The sequence below is a fragment of the Microtus ochrogaster genome, chromosome 16, assembly GCF_000317375.1.
Source record: "Microtus ochrogaster isolate Prairie Vole_2 chromosome 16, MicOch1.0, whole genome shotgun sequence".
Classification (NCBI taxonomy): Eukaryota; Metazoa; Chordata; class Mammalia; order Rodentia; family Cricetidae; genus Microtus; species Microtus ochrogaster.
The window spans coordinates 58,281,893-58,303,074 of NC_022018.1; the positions used below are offsets into that span (position 1 = coordinate 58,281,893).

General features: G+C 44.5%; 1 protein-coding gene across 2 annotated transcripts in view; it reads right to left on the bottom strand.

Moving 5' to 3' along the window:
- Positions 1-6,736: 6,736 nt before the first annotated feature.
- Positions 6,737-21,182, bottom strand: part of Spock1 (SPARC (osteonectin), cwcv and kazal like domains proteoglycan 1) — a 459,458-nt gene continuing 445,012 nt past the window's right edge. For both annotated transcript variants that reach the window (XM_026782920.1, XM_026782919.1), the window contains 3 exons: positions 16,444-16,506; positions 10,827-10,964; positions 6,737-10,061 (listed from right to left, as the gene is read on the bottom strand). In XM_026782920.1, coding sequence (XP_026638721.1) covers positions 9,871-10,061; positions 10,827-10,964; positions 16,444-16,506 — 392 coding nt within the window. In that variant the 3' untranslated portion in view covers positions 6,737-9,870. The remainder of the gene's footprint in view (positions 10,062-10,826; positions 10,965-16,443; positions 16,507-21,182) is intronic.

Here is a 21,182-nt window from a genome sequence, read left to right on the forward strand (position 1 = left end):
AAGACAGCTAATTTTAGACTTTAGAACAAAATTGAGGCAAATTGGTTACCCCTGGAGATGAATATCTTGTTACCCTAGAGACAAATACATGAGGACAAGTTCATTACTGAATCAATGAAGCAACTTCGGTAAACATACACCCCCCTGTAGTAATGGACTTTCTGCATGTACTCCTAACCTCAAGGTTGAGCCAATTACCTATTTATTGTGTAAGTCCTGAATTTCAATGTCACTTTCTGTCTGGGAACCCTGACCACTCAGAGTTATGTGCTTACTTTACTCACTGGCTGGTCAATGTGACCTCCCTAGCCTGAGAGAAATCATGTGATCAGTTTGGCTCTGTTTCTTATTGTTTACTCAAGGAATGCTATGTGACCCTGACAACATGATTCACATTTGTCCAGAGGTTTTGCTGTAGAGGGAGACATAGGCGAGAACTGTGATGGAGAAGGAACTGTAAGACATGGAGAGAAAAGTGTTCATAAAGAGATGCAGCTGTGCGGAGACAGAGATTTTTCAGAAAGAGGTTTCCCGAGATGAAGCAAAAGGGAAGGTTACCATTAGAAACTGTGTTTCCTTACTTACCCCTCAGACAGAAAGGTCTAGCCCTTGCCACATTCGTTGATTCTTTATCATTAGGTTGTGTGTTTCTAGGATTTTGTCCATTTCACATAAGCTTCCTGATTTTTTGGCAGTTGTTGATGGCATGATATCATTTTCCTTTTTAATTTCACAAAATGTCACCATTCCTGTATTTTAGCCACTCAAATGATTTATTTGTGTCAATCTAAACATTTGTAAATTTTTAATTATTTTCTAAAACCAAATTTTTGGTTTGGTTGATTTTTCTCAATTTTAATCTTTGTTATTCATACCCTTCTGCTGGCTTTGAGTTTGTTATTTTTCTCTTTCTTTAAAGTGAAATATTAGGTTGTTAATTTGTTTTTTTTTTTTTAATGAGGCTGAAGTCACAAACTTGTCTTAACATGAGCTGTGCTTCCTTCATGCCTTTTTGTGTGCTGCATTTTGGTGTCATTTTATTTAAATCAATGTTTCCCAATTCAGTTTCTTCTTTGATACCATGATCAATTATTTAGTTAGCGAATTTTACTGATTTCTAGTTTCTACTTTGTCCAGAAAGATATTTTATATATATTTGATTTTTAAAATGTATACACAATTGCAAGTCTTAAAACATCAAGACCTACCTGAGGCCTGACGTATGGTCTCTCTTGGAGAATGCTTCATATATACTAAAGGAAAAAAATCAATATATTCTGCTGTTGTTGTGTAGGGGGTTCCATAAATGTCCGTGAGTCTAATTGGTTTATATTGTTGCTCAAGTCCTAGGCTTCCATATTGATTTTCTGTCTGGTTGTTCTCTCCGTTATTGAGAGTGGAGTATTAAAGTCTGCAATTAGTATTGTGAAGCAAGCTGACTATTTCTCATCTTGAGTATGCCAACTTTTACTTCATATATTTTTGCAGGTGTGAGTTTTTCACACATACATTTTTGCTGGCTGTGCCTTCTACAAAATTAGTAATTTTGGCATCACATATGTCTCTCTTGGGGCCTTATAATCATTTTTGACTTAAAGTCTATTGATCTAATAACATCAATCTCTATCCTCTTTTGCTAATTTTACAGATTCCCCCCCACACACCCCAAATCTTTCACTGTCTATGTATTTGTGTTTTTAAACCTCAAGTGTCTCTTGTAGGCAGTAAATAGTTGAGTCATATAGAAGACATAGATTGTTTAATCCATTCTGCCACTTTGCCTTTGACTGGGGTGTTATATTTAAATTAGTAACTAAAGAAACATTTGGCCATGGGATTACTTTCAGTCTGTCTTACAAATGCTCTCTTGCCTCTCATTTTCCCAATTGTCACTTCCTTTTCCATTTACTTGATTTCTTGTAATAAAATGTTTGGGTTATTTTGCCATTTCCTCTGTGAATGTTCATAGAGCCTTAACTACTATGAAATTTGTGCTTTGTCCTAAAGTTATCAGAATCCATTTAAAAATAATAAGTTTAGTTGCACACAGAACAGTAATATAAAGGGCTTCCTATAATTGAAAAAGTGGACACTCTCAGCTAGACAGAAGGAAGTACATGTGAGCATTGTCCAACCTGTGCAGCGATTGTTTGCACATGAAACCATGAAAAAATCAAATCAGGTTAGCTTTGCTGTAATCTCAAATTAAAAAAATTATGGACATCGTGTGTGATAGCTCAGTAGGAGACATGAAATGTCTAAGTAGAAGATGTGAGCTGAAACAGATTCGATATAATTCCACTGTGTCTTCAGGAAGTACAGAGCCTCTTTAGTCTTCTGTGAAGGGTTCCCTGAAGTGAGTGGCATCGAGACTCTTAGGTAACAGATCGATAAGCTGATTCAGAAACAAGTTTGGAACCAAAAGGTGTATAAAAATTTCAAGAGAGGCCGAGCTTGCTAAAACAGATGTTGCCTCTTTCCCAGCAGAACTAACAAGTTGATTAAGGAAAAAGAACAGAGACTCAAACAAAACCCAATTGTGTTAAAACCAGACACTTTCTGAAGAAGACACCCAGCAGAAACTATATCCCAAAAAGTATGGAGGAGTTGGGGCTGGAGAGATGGCTCAGTGGCTAAGCATGCTAACTGTTCACACAAAGGACCTGGGTTTGATTCCCAGCACCCACAAGGTGGCTCACAACCATTTGAAATTCTAGGCCCATGGCATCTGATGGTCTTTTCTCTCCTCCATGGACCCAAGACATGCACATGCACACAGCTATACATACAGACAAAACAGGTCATACACATAAAATAAATCTTAAGTACAAAGGACGTACCATAGCATAAAACATGAAGGACAGATTAACTCTGCCATTGTGTGGCAATATCACAGCATATGTAAAAAACGCAGTTTTAGTTACCAGAGCAAAGAACCCTGAGACCCTGAAAAACAAAATTAAAAGTCACCTGCCCTTGTTCTAAGAAGCTCAGCATAGGTGTTGGCCATTTTATTTATGCAAAGGTTGTACATAAGCTTTACCATAGAAAATGGGATAATACTTCAAAGAGGAAAGCTTCATAATTTAAAGTCCTGGTAATCAGAAAGTGCCCTTTCAGACATCCTGAACCAGTTTGCTATGAAAATGAAAATGTTAAGGTTGTATTTTTACCCCCACGGGCCAAGTTGAAGCCACTTGGCCAGGGAAATACTTGGCTTGTGAATGCTGCTCCTCTTACCTGGTGATTCATCACATTTGGCTGGCCATTGACGCAGACCCTCATTTGGATATACTACAGGGCTGCAAGTCACTCACTACTGCTGATGCAGTGACAGCCATCAAAGCTGCAAGGGATGAAGTAAAGCAAGACCTGCAAATGCCTTAGCGATATAAGGAGTGAAGTCATGAATGAAATGATGGGGAAGTGAGAGAAATCGTTCATGTAGCCAGTAGAGTTGGCGAAGGGCTTGCAGGTGTGCCTGATGAAGACGCGGACAAGCATATCAAAGGCCACCAAGAGTTCATTCTTAATGATAATGGATTGGAAGGACCAAAGGACTCATTCACAGAGGAAGAAGAAATTGATGCTGACCTGGCAGTATGGACATGGTCACTTTTTCCCACGCATTTTTCATTGCATAGACAGCAAAGGACAAAATGGAGGAGTGTGACTCTCTCTAGACTACAAATGCAAATTTCCCAGACAAAGACTGAAGAGCTACAACCCTCAAAACATCTGATGGGCCAAAGAGAGAAAACAACTTCCAGTCTGATGTTTCCAAGGGTTTTGATAGACACCTATGGTCCTTGGATCATTGATATTGTCATTTTTGGATATCTAGTCATCAACATTGTCTCATCTTAATCATGATCAACCAAAAAATAATAATCTCATACACCATCAGCTTATGACCTCTCAAAGAATAACAGCATAGACCATTTACCTCAGCCATCTGATTATGTTGTACTGCCTCATCTCTGTGGGGTAATTGGGGTAATTGTGTAGGAAGTACTCAATATTTATGGAGGGAGGGAGTGATATGCACATCATCTTATGTTGTATTCTGTCATCAGATATGGCTAATATTCTACTGTGCTTAACATTAGTGTGTTACCTATGGGAAAACACAGTACATCTAGGGTCCAATATGAATTGAGGGCATCAGTGGAGAACTTGAGATGTATTCTCCACATTTAAGGAAGGGGCACTGTGCTTTATAACTGTTAAGAAAGCTAGCAATTAATAGGAATTAAACAGGGGCAGTGACCTGATCAGATTGCAAATTCAAGGCCACAGACTCATCCAAGAACCAAGTGTTGGGTTTGTACCACAGTCGTGGGGTATTCGCCTAGCTTGTGTAAAGTCCTGGCTTTGATGCCCGACACCGAAAGAGTGGGTGAATGAAGCAATCTAACAAGATGACTCCTGGAGTGGTTGAGGGGTGGTGGTTAGAAGGTGGCAGTGGCAGCAGGATGAAGGAGAAGCAGAGACAGGCTGAGGTTACGTCGGTGGCAGAGGCAGGGCTTACAGGAAGGGCATTTTGAAAAAGCTGCTGCAATACATTTTGTTTCCCTCCATCTTTTCTTCCTCCCCTTCTCTTCCATATTCGAGGCTAACCTCAGGCTCACTCAGCAGTCGGGGTAACCTCTTGCCTCTGCCTCCTGAGTACTGAGATTCCTGTGAGCTTCCACACCTAGTTATTTTACTTCTTTCTTAGATAGCACAAGACAATGCGACACATTGCTATGGGATACAAATAGCAAAACTTAGAGATGAAGTCCACACCTCTCTCTATCTGCCACCTGCCCCAATTCCGTGGCTGTTTTCCTTAGAGGACACTGTTCTAATTTAGAAAAAAAGCGGCATGCAAGAGAAAGATGCCATGTTACAGAGCTCAGGTGGAGGTTTTGTTTGTTTGTTTGTTTTAATTGGAAAAAGTGAATGGACAAAAGGAGAGGGAAGGCCAGCTTCTGCAAACAGGAGCAGCAGAAGAGAAGACGGAGGGAGGGTGGGAGGGAGAAGGGCAGAGAGACAGGCAGAGAAGCAGAGAGAGAAAGAAAGAATAAGAGACAGGAGGTGAGCAAGGCCCAGCTTTTAAAAGGGACCTTAGGGAACATGCGCAGCAGGTGTTCTTAGTGGCTGCAGCTGAGGATGCATCCAGTCAGGACCTCACTGGCAGGCCAGCACAGACGCCTGAACACTAAAGGCACCAGTGTTACCGTTCTGAAGTGTATCCTTTTTGGTTTTGTCCTTCCCATGGGTACTCAGAGTAACAGATAGTATCAAGTTTTAGACATATAATTTACACATTTGATACACTTTACCTGATTTTTTTCTAATATAACCAATATCTTAGAGGTTTATTTCTCTAAGTTAGTACATAGTAGGTCACTTCATTCTTTGGCTGTTAGACAGTATCCCAAAATAAAGGCTCCTTCTGTGTCTTCCTTGATGGGTATTTAGTTTTGCTTCTCCAATTTCTCTTTTCTAGTGAACAATCTGGAAAGGAAATGCTTTTATATGTATCCTTCCAAGTTATCTCTTTTCTCCCCATGGGTGGTCGCTGGCAACTGCGGTTTCTGCTCCCTCAGTGTGCATCCTTGGGTTGGTACTCTGTTTCTCGACTCTGCTGTTGTAGTCCTGTATAGTGAAGGAATCCCCTTAGCCCATGTTCTCATCAACCCTGGCTTGGATCACGATTATCTTCCCATTTATCACTACTCTATTATGGTGTGTATTTACCAACATCTAACACTGGGTGGGGCTGCGCAGTTTCATTGCCTCCTGTGCCCCTGTGAACTGCCTTTAACTTTTGCTTGCTAGTCTGGTGTACTTGCCAGTCTGGCTTTTCTTAAGAGTTTGTAGGAGTTAAAACATATTTTCTACCCGAATCATTCCTTTGCTTTATACCACCAATATCTCCATCAGCCTCTTATCTGTTCTTTGTGATGTGTTATTATCTTTCACGGGTCCACATTTGTCAAGTGTGTCAATCTTCCCCTTAATGGGTGATGTTCGTAGGGGATTCCCAAAAGGCCTTATACAGTGACTGGATGTCCTGTCATGTGTAATTGGTGAAGTTTGAGTTTGAAATGTCTGTGGGACATACATGCAACAGAAGCTCAAACGGCTGATAGGTATTTTAGAATGGAGTCAAATTCAAGTCCTTCACTGGAGATACAGACTGGGCTTCCCAGAGTGGAGGGGGCGTTTGCAAGTGGAAGTCTCAGGACACCCAGGGAGTATGCTATGCCAATGGGACTCGACTGAATGGCAGCAATGTTGACAGAGGGATGAGCTAGTCACAGGCACACTGGGGCAAATAGGGATGCTCTGTCTGGCTTGACAAGCATCTGGTATGTTACTTCATGGAGGAGAGGCGGGGTTCTTGAAGGAAAGGAGAATGCCTCACTCCCAGTCTTCACAGAAATTAAAAAACAGTAAGTGTGAGTAGGGATAACAAGAGCATAATCCAGCGTGGCCAAGACAAAGCTGGGGCCAGAGAGGATCGAAAGTAGCTAAATTGGAGGGCTGGTGTGGCGTGTCTCTGAACAGGCGCCGTAAGCTGATGGGGCAGCTGAGAGAGACCAGGTGCTCAGCAGGTCATCCCTAAGTGACGACAGCCTTGGCTGACAGCCCCAGTGCCCATCACTTGACAGCCCAGAGTGTGGTTGTTTGGGGACTCAGTGAGTCAAGTTCACACCCCTGCTAACAAAACACAAGCACCCACATGCTGCAGACAAAGTAAAATTTATTGAGACAGACAGAAGTGCGCCTACTCGGGACTACAGGTAAGCGGTTGCTATTAACCAAAGAGTCGTGTTCACATTCCAGAAAAGTCTACATGGAAAAGCATTCAGAGTACTAGATTTTCTACATCACTACTTCACCTACAATAGGGACAACAAACTGACAGTCTGGATTTCATGGGGTCTTGTCACACGGCTACACATTGAACGGGGACAAACATCAATGACTGTGAAAAGGTGTATAAAGACCAAAACCGCCCGTTGCAGAAAGGGCTCTTGGATGTTACTGTACAGTGTGGTCAAGATAAAACAAAAGCAAACCCAACGCCAATGGCATTGTGGAACGAGCAGAGGGCTGACCTGGATGGACGAGTCATCATTTCCGGGAAAGGTGGGGACGTGGGCATAAAGGAGGAGCTGAGAGAAAGCCACATGAAGGCATCCCCATGCTGAGAACATCTGTAGAACCCAAACACATTCATATGGCAGAGAGTGAAGCCTGTGGAAGAGAATTCTGGGGGTTCAATTGAATGCCACAGTAACGGCATTAAAATAACTGCTTGTAGAGACGGTGACAACATCAATGGAAGGATTCCTGGAAATAAGGCAGTAAGGGCTCAACTCAGTACCTGCTTACACAATGGGTCGGTCATCCCAGGAGCAGAGATGCTAACAGCATCAGATGATGCTTGGAATGTGTGGGATTATTATTGGAATCAAAGGCTCCATCCAAAGAGGGCAACAGAAGCTCTGCGTCTCGGGAGAAGGTAACAGAAAGTCTAATTTTTAAGTACTATTACAAGTAACTGTCTTTAAAACCCCAAGTGGGGCACGAGCAGCGGCAATGGTGCTGCTTTGTTGATATGGGCTCCAGACGTAGGAGGGCTTTTGATTTAATATCTTAATGAATCAAAATATCTTCTTGGAATGTCTCCGCAAATGACATCTCATTACCTTCCTGGGAACTGCCTATTGAGTACTCTTCTCCACCATCAAGATAATGTTAAGGAGCTCTAAGTGTCATCTTAATGTGACACTTGTCATACGATAATTAGACAAAATAAGTGGTTCATTGGGTTCCGAGAAGTTTCTCCAAGTGAAATCAATTTGCCGATTGTTAATTTGTTCTCTTGTGCATTTTTTTTCCAAGCTTGAAGGAAATAATAACAATGGCTTATGATGACAGTCTAAACTGAGATTTCTAGCGTCTTTTTAATGTATCCTATTATCATTTAGCTGCGATTGAGCACCTGCTTCCTAAATTATGATCTAAATTGTGATCAGCTTTGAGGGTGAGAAAAAAAAAGAAAAACAAACTAGAGGACTGGGGAGGATGTCATCGAGACCCCGGACTGAGCAAGTCTGCATCTCCGTAGAGAGGAAGCACACAGAATTCTCAACATCCGGTGGTACTTGTGTCTACCAGGCCACGAGAAGAATTCCTGGACCAGTGCAACCTTGTCCATCCTGTTCTAGGATGGAGATGCTAGTGAAAGAGGTTTACTACATACAGAAGGCCAGCTTGGGGTGGGAGACGGGTTTGACCAAAAACACTTTTTGCCTGAGTTAATAGATCTGTCTTGTGGACTGGCTAAAACTCACTGGGGAAGGCAAGGACAACGAAGAGATAGTGTTGGCGGGCTGTGGCTGGTTAGGGCAAAATAGAAGTTGTTTCTGATGAATCGTGGTTGGTTAGGGCAACTGGCTAGGTAGGAAGCAAGCAGGCAGAGCTCAGGGAGCTGGCCCTGACCTGAATGGGGCTGCGCTGGAGTCTACTCTTTGGTACTCGTGTGGAAGAAGTCTGGGAGAATACAGAGATGGTATCGTTACTGAAACTGAATGCCAATAATGAGCTTAGGCCAGCTTCTTGCGCTACTAGGATCTCTTTCTAGGCCTCCGTTGGGATTTCTATTAAATGAAGGGTGAGAAAAAGAACCCCTTAGGGCCTTTATCTCCCCATCATGATCTGTGTAGAAAGGGGGTGGGGGAAGAAACATGAACACGAAGAACCCTATTTTTTTTTCCTATGATCATCATGGTGCTATCTTCTCGCGCGAGCATAAGCTCAGTAGGAATGCCTCAGAAAAAGCCCTTGACGGTAGGGAAGGGAGCTGCCACAGTGGGGATGCTGCATCCTGAGGGGACGGTTAGCTATATGAAGGAATGGCTTGTGAAGCTGCCCAAGTGGGAGTTGCATGGCTTCTGTGGGGAAACGAAGCAGTTTAGGCAAACAGGCTTATCCAAATCAAAAGGGCTTCTAGTCACTTTGCAGCTGCATAGAGGAACCTCCTCAGCCTGCAGGCTCCATAGGCCAAGTGTCAGTGCAAACAGGACTCCAAGAGGAATTTCATACCCCAGTTTCTGTTCCGCGTCTGGAGTTGCTGATTAAAAGCCGTGGTTTTTCTAGAGTGTTTTCAGTATACAATCAGACACTCAGAGGTGTGTAAGCAAGTCGTGCAAGCACAGACACCTGTTTGTGGATGTGCAAGCGGCAGGGAAAGCATCAAGACCTTAATTTCTAAAAAAGAAAATGAATTCTTTCTCCAAAGGGACTTGGACTGAATTAAGGCTGTCATTCGTAGGAAGCCATTTTTTATAACTTTAATAATTTCATACATTTTATGATTTTTAATAAACATCGGAGGTGGTAGGAACAGAAGGAAAAGGAGCAGTGGTGTGGTGTGGTTTCCACAACATCTACAGGACACAAGAAAAGCACTTAGACACCATAAGGCTGGGAACCATGCTGTAATAACCACCGAGGTGGGTAATCAGAGAGGGTCTTTGACGTTTGAGAGGGTGGGGCTCCCTGCACTGCTGGATTCCGCACAAATCACATGCTAGTTGCAAAAACCTTACAGGAGGGAAGGTGGCTTTATTTGAGCCAGCCCTTCTCTCATCCGGTGGAAATAAAAACAAGAAACACAAACAACATCCTTTCTCCCGCACAACTGTATGCAAATTCAGAACGCTCTGGGAAGGGGTCTTCCAAACCTTAGCCCTGGTACAGAGAGAACAGCGGAGGAGAGACCTGCGGGCCTCGGAGTCTTAGATACAAATGCAGGCAAAGGAAGCGACTTGCAAATCTGCCAAAAGCATGTCCTCTCCCTCATGGGCACTACCATATGTACCCAACCTCGTCTTCCTTGTCATCGTCTTCGTCCTCGTCATCCTCCCGCACAGCCCGGGTGTGCACCCTCAGCTTCCCCTCTCGGTCCTTTGGTCCCAGCTCTCGCTCGTCCTCTAGATCATCCAGCAGGACCACAGAGCCACCGCTGCCGAAGTCCCCCGAGGTTTCCTGTTCCTCTTCTAGCACGGGAAGGAAAGACCTCAGGTTAGCTCCCACTGTCCCTCAAGGCCCACGCGGACTCACTAGGCTCGTGACTTGGGTTGTAGAATAAAAACCAGAGCATTTGCTTCTGCAGTGTGGGAGCTCAGATTGAAACGTCTCTAGGGCTCAGCCCTGGCCCTGCGGACTGCTCTGATGGAAACCTGTCCTGGTTGATGTCATGTCAACTGGACACATTAGGTGGGAAGATGCCTCCATCAGCTTCCCTGTAGTCAAGCCTGTGGGACAATCCCTAGATCAGTGATTGATGGGGGCTGGTGGTCCTGCACTGTATCAGAAAGCAGGCTGAGCAAGGTATGGGGAACAGGCCAGAAAGCAGCATTCCGCCGTGGCTTCTGCTTCTGTCTCTGCCTCCAGGTTCCTCTCCTGCGCCTGCCCTGAGTTCCAATAAGCCCTTTTCTCCCCGAGTTACTTTGAAATATGGTCTTTATCACAGCAATGGGAAGCCCTAGAGTACCCTGGGTGCTTCAGCCTCGTTAGGAAGACTGCAGTCCTGAGTGCTGGACCAGTGACCGTCCCCTGACTCACAAGCTCTTGTCTACCCAGTGATACTGGTAAAGATCTGCTCCTAGCAAAACCGGCTCTGCATGAAGTCATGGAATTACAGCATTCTGTCTCCATGGCAGACTTACTACAGCCAGAGCTGGCTCTTGAGATTCTGCCATGACCCCTACGCAGTAAGGACCCCTGGGTCAGCCCGGGCTGGTGCCGGAGGCTTTACTCACCACAGCTCACAGTGCCCTGTTTCCTGGAGCCAGCCAGCTCATTCCCGTATTTATCCACACACCAGCACTGCCCCGTGCTGCCGTGACACTGCGTGGCTTTGTAGTAACCCTCCTCGTTACACCGAGGTACGAATGCTCCTGTGGGGACAAAAGGGCCAATTTCAGTCAGAGAAACAAGCATGGAGGCGTGGGGTTCACGCCATTTAAGACGGGGGGGGGGGGGGGGGTCACACACAAGCCACAGATTGGCTGTAGGGCCCCAGGAAAGAATGAGGCTGACTGCTTACTATTTTGTAAACATTATGGGGACCTCAGCCTTGATTAGGAAGTGTATATTGGATTCCAAGAAGCTCACTCCCCAACTAGATAAAAGTCAAGAGCATTGTGTAGTTACACATATTCTGGGCACTAATCTAAACCATGTGCATTATATATTAAACATGTTCACATAATCTCTTTCCTTTGGATAAATATAGAAGTAGGACTTTTGATGAGTTTCATGTTTCTGCTCAAGTACGCTTGTGATGAAAATTCAGAGTCTGATCATTAATCTTGATTATCAACTTGATTGCATTCATATTAGTAAAACCCATCTCTGAGAGGTGTCTTTGAGGGCATGACCTAATCAATGGGTTAATCCCTGTATTGATTGGTAATAGGCTGGCATTATTGGACATACATCAGTGTAGAAAAAGACATGGACAATTAAGGGGGCACAGGATGGCAAAGCAGCCCCTCTCTCCAGTGTCTGAAGCTTCAGGACAGTTGAGAGTAAAGAAATAAATAGAAAAATGTTATTTAAATTAAAGAATTCCACTATAATTGATATTTTCTGTAACGATTGCCCACAGAGCTGAAATTTTCAGGTAGGGCCCATGTGACACCTCTTTCAGATATTTTCAGAGATTCTCACTGGACAAGGCTCCCAGTTTCTCATGAGCCTCTGTGGTATTGGGTTTTAGCTCATCAGCTGGCATCCTTCCCGCATACCTCAGGAGCCACCCTGGGATCTTATTTAGATTCCTAGTAGCCCTTTGAACTTCACAACCCACCAAAACTGTAACTTTGGCTGCTGTATAGACAGTTAAGAGTCACCCTCCTGGAGAAGCCCACATCTGTAATCACCGAGTGCTGGCCCCAAGAATCCTTTCTGTGGTGAGATCAGGGGTCTGGCCTTACCTGAGTGGAAGTCCCTACAGGAAAAGGAACGCCTCTGGCTGCTGGCAGCCGTGCTGGGCTGCATTGGCTACTGTGCCCCTGCTGACAGGAGGGGGATGAAAGGTTGGAGGCGGGGTCTAGTTAGAGGAAGTACATCACTGGAGGCGTGTCAGCTTCCTGCATTTTCTTGATGGGCTGACACCACCACATCTGTGAGGCGGAATGCGCATTTTCTCTTTAAGCAGCTCTCTCTCTCTCTAGTGTTCTGTCTGTGATGAGAGGCTAAATGTGCTGTTTCTTTAAATCATTTTACAGCTCCGTCTGACAGTTTGACCCAACGGACCAGCAACATAATCTAGAACCCCTTTAGAAACGACTTTCTTTTTCTGGTCATGAGTCAGAAGTTGATTTTTATTTTTTTTTTAAAATAATTTATTTGTGTTTACCCCAAGTGGCCGAGTGTGTTTGTGCGTGCTCTCTCAAGCCTGTGCCTGTTCATAGGCGCCCATGACTGCACACTTGCTTATGAACTGTGTGCATGCAATTCTCATGGTGACCAAAAGGAGGCATCAGATCACCTGGAACTGGAGTTACAGACAGTTGTGAGCTGCCATGTGGGTGCTGGGAACTGACGCTGGGTTTTCTACAAGAGCTGTCAGTGCTCTTAACCAGGGAGTCATTGCTTCAGCTCCCTCCAACCCCAAGTCAATTCTGAGGGCCAGAAATACCTTCCCTCTATACTGAGTTTGGATTGTTCAGCTTTAAGTTAGGACCCTTTGCCTTATACTGTCAAGCTTTCTGCTTTTCACTAGCTTGTTGAAGGAAACCAACCCTTCCCAAGGTGCTGTTGTTAGTGACCCTTGTCTCACTGGTTTATTCTTTGATTACTTTTGGTTATTGTGTTCTTGGGGCTTTGAGTTGAACATCTAGTTCTGTGCATTATTTTTGACAATGTGTTTGAAGTGATGTGTGTTTTCACCAGCTTCACCTTGCTTCTGTGGAGTCTGGTGGATATAGCCCTTTTATATTTCATCCAGCTGAAAATAGTCTCTAGATTTTATTTTACTTCCTTGACGTCTCTTTTCGTTACTGTCTGGGCTAGTGAGTTTGAGATGCGATTATTAAAACTGTGTTTTATCTGTGGGGGCTGCCCGTGACAGATATTTGATGCAAACCTGCATGAGTGCATATGTAAATATGGATGTGCATCACATCGCCCAATTATTCTATATCCTATTTGTGTCTCCTCGCACCGCGTTACTCGTGAACGTCTATTACATTTAGTCTCAAAGTAACCAGCGAGCCGACAGCCTATGACACGCCTTACTTTTCAGAAGGCGAAGTATTTGCTTTCCCAGCTGTTTTCGCGTTATATCAAGAAGAACATTTTCCATCTTCTCATTTCAACTTCCTGTACAAAAGTCTTAGGCGTGACTTTGAAGACACAGCACTTCCTGTCTCATATGTCCCTATGTCCCACGTGCCCTGGTTGTGATCAGAGTACTTTGTGCTTCTGGCACACTCCTGTGCCACGTGTTTCTCATGGCACCCGTCTCCTGCCTCCTGTGAAAATCACGTTTTCTTTCCTCCACGTCTCTTTTGTGTTTAAAACTCTTCCATTTCTGTCATTCTTGGGGATTCCGTGATATTTTCTACAGAGCAGCATAGTTTTTTCCAAGGGAACTCTCAAGTTAATCTGTATTTCCTTTCCTTAGGGCTAAATCAAAACTATAGTACATTTAAGCACCCATGTTTCTGTTGCCCTCCACAGTCTAGAATTTATTCTAGGCTGCCATTAAAATGTTTTGGTGGTCTGGGTTTTGAAGCAGGGTCTCACTGGGTGGCCTTGGCTGGCCTGGAACTTATTACACAGACCAGGATGACCTTGAACTCACAGAGATCTTCCCACCTCTGTCTCTGAAATGCCGGCAATCAAAATGTTCTATACACTGTTGTTTAGATTTGGTATTATGCTGTTTCTTTTGCACAATTTCATATGGGATGTACTTATATCCATTATCTTAGTTTGAGTATCTGTATCACCACCTTATAATGGGTTGAGTTTAAAATTCTAAATTCAAAGTTATCTCCACTTGAGAAACACTACTATCTCTTTCTAAACTAGTGTTGTTCATGGAAATCTGATTTCAGTCTTGGTCTTGTTAAAGGCAGATAATCTTTATTCATGATTGTGAGTTCATCTTCTCTGGGGCATTCTCAGAAACTACATCCTTGCATCATGAAGCAAAGGCCTCTGGTTTTCACTGTGGCTTCTACTTAATTTTATTCCTGTTGTCTTTTTGGCATAACTATGCTCTCAATTTAACTTCTATTTCACAGAATAATATCCTCCCCAAATGCAGCTTTGGAAGGTCAGATTTTCTTTGAGCCAGTAAATTTAGATATAGCTCAGTATAGGCGCTACTTAAAATGTTTTTCTTTGTATTTATTCATTTCATGTGTATGAATGTTTTACATGCATGTATGTCAGTATACTACATGCATGTCTGGTGTCCATAGAGGCCAAAGAGGGTGTTGGATCCCCTGGTAATGGATGGTTGTGAGCCCTATGTGGTACACAAATCAAACCAGGTCTTCTATATGAGCAGCCAGTGCCCTTTACCCCAGAGTCATCTCTCCAGGTACCAGAATCGATCCCTGAGCATGGCACTCACGAGGCTATTTCAGGATGTCTAGATTCTAAGAGACCAAGTGAGATAAAGAGGGCAAGTTTCCTACCACTACAGTCACCCCTTTGGAAAGACAGGGGTACCCAGTGCCTTGCTATCTTCCCTAGGTGATCCAGCAGTGGAAAAGGCTGGTCCCCCTGAGCAGCAGTTAGAGAGAGTGGAAAAGGCTGGTCCCCCTGAGCAGCGGTTAGAGAGAGTGGAAGGGCTGGTCCCCCTGAGCAGCGGTTAGAGACCACAGCAGCTAATAGACCACAGAATAAATTAAGATTGGGCTGAGCCTTCAGGTTGGCGAGAAACAGGTGTTGTAGTAAATCTATAATTTAATAAGATTACTGCTCTTTCTAAGTAGGTAGTAATTATAACTGATTATAATTTGTTGTTGCTTGTTTAGTTTATTTATTTGAATCTGAATATCCCTGAACACACACGGTTGTGGTATTTGGAGATTTTCTCCGTGCAGAGAATAATTTGTAAGCAATAGAGTTGGCATTTGTATGAATCGGTCTGAGTGAACTCGGAACGTGGGGGGTTTGAGATAAGACTCAAGTGAGATTACGGGAGGGGAGGTGGGCAGTTGTTGGATCACGTGCATCAAGGAGCATGAAAAGGAGATGTGTCAGGTGGCATGCCTTCTATGACAAAGTCACCATTGCCACGGAGCTTTAAAAACATTATAGTTGCATAAACTAGTAGATCGTGGGTCTATTCCCCCACCCTATGTAGAAGAATACAATCAGCCATCAGAAGTCCTTGAGTTGAGTATGGAGGAGATAGGCAGACACTGCATCTTTAGCCAGAAAGATGTCTTTTCCACTGACAAACCAAGACTTCAGGAGTTCAGAAGCAGGAGCTTAACGTTCTAGCAAATGTTTGAGGCAAGCCATGGGAATAAGTTAGAAGTTGTGCGCTATGAGGTGACCCAAAACTGCGAGAGGTAAGCGGCCGGCAGTCACAGAATGCTTGCGTTTGGCGATCTTTAGGAAAATGTGCTCATCCCACAAAGTAACTAGGTTAGCTTCTGGAATGGGACTGCTTAGAGAGTGTGCATGCCTCTGAATGCTTTGCGAGAACAACTCTGGACCACTGCTGCAGCTGTCTACTCTTCTTAACAAGGAGGGAAAGCAGGAAAGCAGGTTCCCTTCTCATAACTGTGGTTTTCTAGGGTGCCGGGAATGGCCACCACACGCCCTCTCCATCCAGGAGCTAAGAGGACCGAAAGGAGCCAGTGCTCCTGCAACTGACCTCCTGCCTTAAACCCAAAGGAGAAAAAAAAAAAAGCAGAGTCTAAATAGGTGGGAGACTTCCATCCAGAGAGGCACATGCCCTTCGGCCCTATCTGATACATTCTGGCAGGGTCACGGCTTGTCTTGTTCCTTAAATGGACAGCTAGCCCTGAGGGAGAGAAGAAAAAGTCTAACTTAAAAGCCTTTCATTTTGAGAGCTGGAAAAATGCGCTCCATTCGGTGGCTTCACGTGACAGGGAGAAACCCAAGAGTTAGTGTAGCCGGAATCAGGGAGGGAGCCCCAGAGAGCTGGACTCTGAGCATGGCCGAGCCGCCCGCTGGCCCTGGCCTGACCTCGGCTTCTCTTGCTGGTAGAGGCCATCCTCTGTGGGCCAGCAGCTTGCAAGAGCTCAGGCTGGAGGAGAGTGAGGCGCTTCTTCCACCAGACACTGTCCCTAATTGAATAAACACTGTAGAGCTGAATGTGACAAGAGATGCGGGGGGTTTAATTAGTTGCTCTAATGAGTGGCAAGGAATTGTACTTACCCAACAGGCTTTTCCCCTTGCTCAGCTTCTGAATTCTGTTCATTTCGTTCTGGCAAGGGAGACCTAGAAAATAATTTATGGAAGTCGGTTTCCAGATGGTGCGGAATATAATCTCTAATGATTGACTCCACTCTTGACGGGAAATGTGGGCAACGACACACCTGGGTGTGGGGTTGCTCCATATGCTGGTGACTGCACAACAAAACAAATCCAAGCCATTAGTGCTGCTAATTTTAGGATAAGCTCCGTATCACAGGACACTTAAAATAGCATGTGAAGGATACTTATGTAATATAGGACACTTCCCACCTACACCAGACCAAGCAACACCAGGTGATTGGCTGGAGGATGTTTTCAATTTTGGCAAAGGAGGCATCCAGCAAAGCCCTCTGGGAGCTAAAAATTGATGCTAAGCCTTACTAGAGGGCGAGAATTCTGAATATACAGACAGCTAGCCAGGGGTCTCAACGCTTGGCCTACTGCAGCTCTTGTCTCATGGACGAGAACTCAGGCACGCCCGCATGGACACAGGAACCATGTGGAAAGGCGGTGAGCAAGCAAAGTCTCCAGAGGCTGACTCTGTCACAGTTCTCTCTGCCTCCTGAACGCTCAGGACCCCAACATCTCTTCCCTCCCTTCAGCTTCCGAGTCCTCACCTGGGACACACATGTTGTGTGAACAACCACCAGGGAACTGCTGTGACAGACAGGGAACCACATGGCTAAGCATGTGGATGACCTGGCGTGGACCTGGGCCGTCGCCCTAGGAAGAATTTACCACCAGCAAAGTGACAAATGACCTCGCTGGTATTTTATGGTTTGTCCATGACTGGCTTTTGTCAGTCTTATCGGTTTGGCAGGTCCTGCTGTTGATTTCAGTGTCCTTGTGGCACAGAAGGGAATCCCACCCCTCTGCACTCTTAACCATCTCGACAGCACCCATTTCTGTCTGCTACCATCTGGGCTGTACACCACCTGGCTCTCCTGCTGCCAGGTGAGAGAGAGTGGGCGCCAAGATACATGCTTCTTACTTCATTCAGGGTAAGAGAAAGACTGAAGCCAATCCTACTGTGACCAGGAAGGGTAGTACTTACTCTGACAGATAGCTACCATTTGCTTAAGTGTTTGAAAGTTCTAGAGCTTTTTAAAGTCTTTACAACCGCCATACAAGATAGGTACTGATACAAAATAGGTATCACTATTTTGTAAATGGAGATTCTCAGCCACGACAAAGCAGAGACGGTTGGTACAGAGAAAGATGATCAGCCTGACTGAAAGAGAGGAGCGGTCTAGTTTTACCATACTTCCTTGACATTTTCCTGCAAGAGTTTGGAAGAACAGCTTATTTAAAGAAAGAAAAGTTAAACGGATGGAAATCTACTTTAATGCAGACAAGAACAAGACAAACACAAAGTATTTTTTTCATTTTTAAAATGAAAAATCCATCCTGGAAATGATTTGCTGCCGAGGGGCTGACAACAGGTAGTGAAGGGTTCGCTAAGTCAGGGATTCTAATGAAATCGTGGGCTGTGGGACAGCAGGGTTCAGGATGCAGATGTGCAGGCTCGAGGGCAAACGTGACACAGGAAGAAAACGGTAGAGAGTTAGAGAGAGGAAGTTCACCCCCAAAGCCAGGAGATTTAGATGAAACATCTCTGCGGAGGCAGAGAGAGGCTGATCAGACAGAGAGCCAAGGAGCAAAGTTCTCAACATAAACTTGAATGAAGAAAAGTTTCCCGGAAATGAGAAAGAATCTAATTCTGGAGTTCAAAGAAGCACACAGCATCTCATCTTAGCGATGTGACACACGCTGAACAGAGCTAAGGTGGTGTCTAGAAAATTAAGGTCCTTGAAAAGCAGAAAAAAAATCCCACATTTTTCTCTTCTGTTGCCTCTGGCCATGGTGCTGCCTAGGGGTGACTTAGAAAGCAAGGGGCTTATTCTGACCTAAAAGTCCAGGGGGCTGGGGTCCGTTGGGCTCTGGCAGGCACGTCATGCAGAGTGGAGCAAGATGGTTGGTGACATTTCCTCCACACACGGGAGGCCAAGAGAGGCAACGGGGCCGTGGGGAGAGGCTCCACCTTGTAAAGGTTCCTCAACCTCCCTAAGCAGCATCACCAGCTGGGGACCAAGAGTTCAAAGACTTGAGTCTCTGGGGGACAGTTCTCATTCAACCCAGAACAAATCTCTCTAGTTTCCAGGCACAATGGAAAATGACTTCCAAGACAATTTTTGAGAAAAAATCTTAGAAAACTAAAACATCCATAAAACTGGAGAACACCACAGTAACTCGGGTTTCCCTTGGGCCACAGAGGCTGTCGGAACCTTAACCATAAAGTTACCAGACATCAGCATCTGCAGCAACTACAGCTACAGCTCTGCTCCGGAGAAAACTTGGAGCCTTGAACGTCCTTAACATTGGCCTATAAAGTCCAGGTATGACACCCCACCGTCTTTAAGCTTCTTTATGAAATAACCTAGCAAATCAAACAATAACAGCTAACATGGAGGGAAAAATGAAGAGAGAAGTATACAAAATGAAAAGTCATTTTTCTCAGAACTAATCCTGGATGCTATGTCATTTCAGGGCACACCACAGTGGGCTCCCGGCTTCTCCCCACACCCACAGGCTGAAGGGGAGCCTGTCCGGAGATGGCCCTGTGGTCAAGCACCTAGCTCAATACCTTGGGTATGGCAGCGAGGAAACTCAGCCTGCCCCCCACCCTCAAACAGTGGGTCAGGTCTGTGCTGCAAGCATTTTAGACTAAAGTAAAACAATCGCTATTATTTAGCTCTAATCTGTGTTAGCCAATATAGTCAGAGAGGAGAAAGCAACAAACAGAAAGGGAAGGGGAAAGAATGTAATTACATTTTAATATTTAAAGAAAGATGTATCACTGTTTACACCTGAAAACGCCACGAGAGCCAAGCTGAGATAGTGGAAACGAAGCGAGAATTCAGAGAGGGGGTAGAAGGGTAGGAGGAGGATTCACTTATAGTCGTGCCAAGATGGGAGCCGCGGCGACAAGCTGGAGACTACCTCCACCAGCTGTGAGCAGCCTCTAAGATGATGGCCTCAACAGCTTACAGCTGGAAGAGATTTCAAATAAACTGAGCAAATGCATCCTGAGGTTGAGGAGGGAAGAAAAACATGACTGGCCGGAGCATTCTGATCTAAAAATTAATGGCAAGAGAAGAGAGACCTACAATATACCAAGACCAAGGTCAATCAACTGTGATTTAAACTGCTTTATTAACTGTGAATTAAATGGGATAGAATTGATTTATGGATATTTAGAAAAGTGGAACTTGGTATTCAGGAATAAATCTAAGACACGGCATATATATATCAGACATGCTATTGACAGAAGAAAGATTGGCCAATAACTGACAGAAAGGAGGCTAGGTAGTTATCCCCAGCTTGGAGCAGAAGCCAAGGCCTCCTGACTGCACATACACAGAGTAATGCAAAATCTGAACACACACAGAGTCACTGAATTAGCAAAGCATGAGAAAGTCGCTTTACTGGATTGAAGTGAAAAATACCCTTCAAAGCCTAATGCAAGCTTTATAACTTAAAAAAGCATATAATAAAAAAATGAGACATGCAATTATGTAGAAATTTAAAACTTTCTCACTAACAAGAAAAATACACAAAGTCAAAGTTGGGAAAAATCTGCAATACCAACCACTAGCGCACTAAGCCCATAGATACACATTTTCCTACAGAAGACAGGACAAAGCACAACTCCAACAGGAAAAAAATATACAAAGAAATTAAAATTATTTTGAGGAAGCAGAAACCCAAGAATGTCCCGGAGATGAACCAAGTTATCCAGATTCATTTGTGATAAAGAGGATGAAGGCAGTGTGGCATCCTTTTGTCCCACGTCGGCGACAGTGACTAGGCCTGACACTAACCGTGAAGAAACAGTATTCTGTTGTTTTCTCTCACCAGAAACATCTACTCCAGCCTCTCTGAGAGGCAGACTGGCAGCTGCGCTGAGGTGTAAAGATGCACGCTGTGCACTGGGGATGGACCCACCACCCTAGGAATGTGCACACGAGATTTCCGTCCCTGAAAGCTCTCCGGAGGGTCTGTGTTTCTGATGTGTGCCCAGGCATCTTTGTGCACATGCATACGAGCTGCACAATTTAACATGATTAGTAGACAGACAGACAGACTTCTAGTCCACTGTGTACAGCCCCCAGGAGGCAGAGACTGAAGGAAAGCCAGACAGGAAAGGCAACCCGTGGGAAAGCAGAACATGGCCACTGGTTGGGATGCTGTGGCAGGCTGGCTCCCTTGCCTGACTCTGGTGACAGGAGACATCTTTTCCTATAGTCCTTAAATCCGGTGTCTTTTGTTAGCTACAGTTTGTCACCAGCAAAATATTGTAATTAAGAAGAGTTCATGTAGCAATGGAAATATGATCCTTTTATGTTTGCATAGTATTTTTCACACTGAGAATCTCATGGTGACCTTGAGAACCACACAGCAAAGGCTTTTACACACCCATTTTACAGATGGCAATGCTAAGCACAGGGAGGATGCTTTGCCAAAGGAAGGAATTACTCAGTGAACGGCCACCGTCATTTGACTCTTAGCTTCCTTAAAGTCATGTTAAATGCAGACAGGCACCTTGGGGCTTGCCTGCCATTCCACAGGGTGATTAATACCTGTGTCTTTCTGTGCGCAGATCTCTGCTGGCCTCCGTGGCCCACCTCCTTACCTCCTGG